General features: G+C 34.6%; 1 protein-coding gene across 2 annotated transcripts in view; it reads right to left on the bottom strand.

The window, feature by feature from the left end:
• Positions 1-1,539: 1,539 nt before the first annotated feature.
• Positions 1,540-4,126, bottom strand: part of LOC111863317 — a 26,802-nt gene continuing 24,215 nt past the window's right edge. For both annotated transcript variants that reach the window (XM_023849528.2, XM_023849527.2), the window contains exons 10-11: positions 2,834-2,982; positions 1,540-1,871 (exon numbers count right to left, since the gene is read on the bottom strand). In XM_023849528.2, coding sequence (XP_023705296.1) covers positions 1,809-1,871; positions 2,834-2,982 — 212 coding nt within the window. In that variant the 3' untranslated portion in view covers positions 1,540-1,808. The remainder of the gene's footprint in view (positions 1,872-2,833; positions 2,983-4,126) is intronic.

Here is a 4,126-nt window from a genome sequence, read left to right on the forward strand (position 1 = left end):
CATTAATTACATAAATTGAAAGTACTTTAAAGGCATTTTGTCTTATATCCTGAATACCCTAGGATTGTCAGTAAAAATAATTTTAAATGGCTTAACCATAAGTTTGTAAGCAAATTTTCTGGCTACCCTCATTGGAAAACTCACTGCACCACCTGGACTGAGTCGTGGAGGCTCTCACTCTTGTATGCACAATATTATCCTCTCATTTGTGTCTAGATCTTCCTAGCAGTCTCTTTCCATAAGGTTTTCCACCAAAACTTTGTATTAATGTCTATTCCCATGCATGCTGCATGCCCTGTCCATTTCATCCTCTTTGATCTGATCATTCTAACAACAACTACGGAGTACAATTTATGAAGCTCCTCAATGTGCCATTTTCTCCAGCATCCTATCATTTCATAGCTATTATCCCCAAATATTCTGTCAGCACCCTGCTCTCAAACACATTCAATTTATGCTCTTTCCATAATATGACAGACCAAGTTATAACAAAATATAAATAATACCATCTGTGGCTCATCAGGTCTTAATGATTGACTTTGACACCCAATAAAGGTAGAATGGATATGCTAAACAGATATGCACCATGCCTTGCAACTCGGAGAGAAATTAAACTCACAAAAATAATGACTACTAGGATAAACATATTACCACTGATACAGAGTGTTCCAGACACCAGCAAGCTACGTGCCAAATTCGACACAAAGACAGTACATGCCCATGCTACGAAAAGGACCTTAGATATAAGACCAGTGAAGAATGACCTAGGACTAGGTTTCAGACATACACAGCATCTCAGGTGAATGTAGCAAGGAATATGCATGACACATATGCCCCTTCCAGCTGGAGAAGTCTCATGTAGTGGAACTCAGCAATACCAAAGACATGCCAAGGTAACCTCAATACTCGACAGAACAATGCACAAATCACCTAGCAGTGATTTTTGACTAGATGCCTTCTGAATATCAACCAGATAAGTACTTTCTAAATTAATCTGCAAATAAAGTCTGGAAATATGCATTTCTGAAGATCAACATGTGTACAGCAGAACAGAATTTAATCACTTCTGTAAATTCTTAAATTGGGCTTTTGATCCCGAACTCCTTAATACAACAGCTATTGGGTACAATCCCCATTTAATGTTTCTTTTGGAAGCAGTGAATTTGAACAAGGATATCTTAAATGGAGGTAATTTAACATTAATATTATTGACCTGGGATTGCTGAAACTGAACATTAAATGAGGGAAAACTTTAAATCAAGGAACACTGTATGCCAGTTCTACTGTATCTGTTACGTATTCTACAGAGATGCCCAACTAAGAAGTGAGATTGTACAGTGCTGGCTGGCTAGCTGAACTTACCGTACAGAGGCAGTGATGGACAAATGTCAACCATCAGCAGACTGATGACCAGGAGAAGCAAACACTTAGAGAAAAACTTGTGCATCTGACAATTTCCTTCACAAATTCCACATGCACTGCCAGGAAATTGATGTGGCCATCTACAGAAGATACTCATAACTTTGATTACAATACAGATAAAATGTGAACAATTATTATTTACAATTATGAACAGCATATAACATTAGCATATGACACTGCTTTTCTGTTTGTTACATAAAAATTTTACAAAAAAATGTAAATATTCTCTATTTAACATACAACCTCAAAGGTATTATACAACGCTAATATTCCAGTTTAGGTCTGCTTCAATTATTACATTATTCTTGCACCATCCCATAAATCATTAAAATTAAAATAAATAAAGTAATAAATAATCATCATAGTAAATATTATGACTGATTCCTTCACAAGTTAGATGGCTTTTCTAACCCTTTCTTCAGCTTCCAGAGTTGAGGTTTCGGTCGAACCTATGGGGAAAACAAAAGATAATTAACATATATACCATTTTACCTTAGTGAGAATGGATTATGAAAGGTTTGTATTTCGGCTCAGAATTTATAATACTGAACTGAAAATCCGTTCATCTCTAATACAGGGAAACATTAATACAACATGACGTTAATGAAATGTTCAAATTGAAATATTTTTTATTGTGGTCCTCTGGGTTGTGACACTATGCAATAAGAAAATCAATTTACAAGTAGCATACAAGGGAAGACCATAAAAAATATCTTCACTTAGTTCAGAGGATGACTGAAAATCATTAATATAAGATACATAGTACATTTTTGTCATTAAAACAGTTTCACAAATTCTAAAGCAATTAAACAAGTTAAAATTTCAATGGAAATACATGTCTTGGAATCCTCAGAAGAGGATTTGATTAGTCATATCAGTCTGTAAGTTCATCTGTCATAAGTCTGGGGCATCTCAAACCCATTACTAACAAATCATCGCTATCTGAAATCATTTCAGAGTGCTTCGATTAACTTGGGGTAATGCCTCAATCAGCTTGAGAATTTCTGGAGCCTTAACTATATATACTTCTAGAATATGAGATTTTTTTACTCCTGTGACAGTAAACCAATGTAACAATTCAATTCAATTCTTTATTATTAATCTTAATTAATATAATGTAATTGAAATCTATAAAACATGTTCAGCTGCATACAGACTTTGTATTATTGAATTTCACTTTCACGTTTAATGCTGTTAGGTAACAAAGAACCAAACTAACTCCGTGGCCTGTAGTCTGCAAAACAAAAAAAGGTAAAGCTGTCCCTGTAACAGGCCATAGAGGCCTGCATATTCTCAAAACTGTCTTAATGTTTAAACTGGCCACTGATATGAACCCTGCATATATAGTAGATATAGACATCTAAATATGTGATATATTTTTTGCAAGTATCCATAAATACAAGAACCTTACTTGAGTTTGCTCTATATGTTGCAAATCCACAATCGGAACTAAAGCTGGTCGCCCGTGAGCACACTGAAAAGGCACTTGGCACTCAGACAAGTTTTTCAGAAGGACATCGCATTCCTCAGGATACAAGGGGTCACCGAACTTCACAGCTCCTGAAACAAATACTCTGAACTTATAATCTGCTGTAAAATACATCATACTATCAAATAAAAATAACAGATGACTTCCTGGCTTGCTGGTAATATACACAAATAGGTCATTACCAGGGCCCGGATTTTGATGACATGTCATCTTTTTTTCCTTGTATCCTACGCGATGCTCTTAAATATATAAATCTCAGATATGAGCTGCTGGTTACAGAAATGTCAATTTTATTGGTAATTTTTTGTCATTTTTTTGACATTTTTAGGTTTAAGGTCAATTTTTCTTTTGGGGATAATTTTTTGGACTTTTAAGGGTATTTCTTGTTATTTTTGGCCATTTTAGGAAATTTTTCTTCATATGTTTTCTGAAATATGAATAAGATGGAAGCGAAGTGTTCTTTCTCTTTCTCCTTTAGGTCATTTTTTAAATATTTTCAGGTCATCAAAATCCGGGCCCTGGTCATTACCTTCCTCCAGTGACATAATATGTGTGTGTCTTACTGGGATTACTCAAGATGGAATGAATTCCCAAATGAATGGAGATAACAGATCAATTCAAATTCTTTCACACTTGGAGAACTTTACAGTTCCGGTATTTGCAACATTTTTTATATATGGTGAATTTTCATTCCATTCACATAACATCTAAGTGATTTTCAAATAGTGTACTGCAGCACACTGGTGGGATGCAAAGGGTTCACAGGTGTGCTGTGAGAGTTTGGAGGAAAGTAAAATAAAAAAAAAAAAAAAAGAGTAAAAATTGAGGAATTAAAAATTGTCGAAGTAAATTTTACACATAATGAATATTTTTCATAAGTTGATAAGAATTAAAACAATAACATTTTGAATTGTTTCATTTTGGTCCGTTACACTATTAATCACCAATTGTCAATAGATTTTCCGTCAAGTGCAACAATATATATTTTGGTCACTTATCTATCTCATCTGCCTTACATGTTTCGGTTCCAAGGAACCATCTTCAGAGGCACTTATAACAAATCATGAAAACACTGGCACAGCTCAACATCCACAGTATGTAATTATTTGTGGAAACTATTACATATATCGGAGTGTAAAGCACAACACTTCCCAGTATCTTGAATGCAGGTATAGCACTTGCATCTAAAAAACCACCCTCAAACCGAGTCGTCAA

The sequence above is a fragment of the Cryptotermes secundus genome, unplaced genomic scaffold, assembly GCF_002891405.2.
Source record: "Cryptotermes secundus unplaced genomic scaffold, Csec_1.0 scaffold159, whole genome shotgun sequence".
Taxonomy (NCBI): domain Eukaryota; kingdom Metazoa; phylum Arthropoda; class Insecta; order Blattodea; family Kalotermitidae; genus Cryptotermes; species Cryptotermes secundus.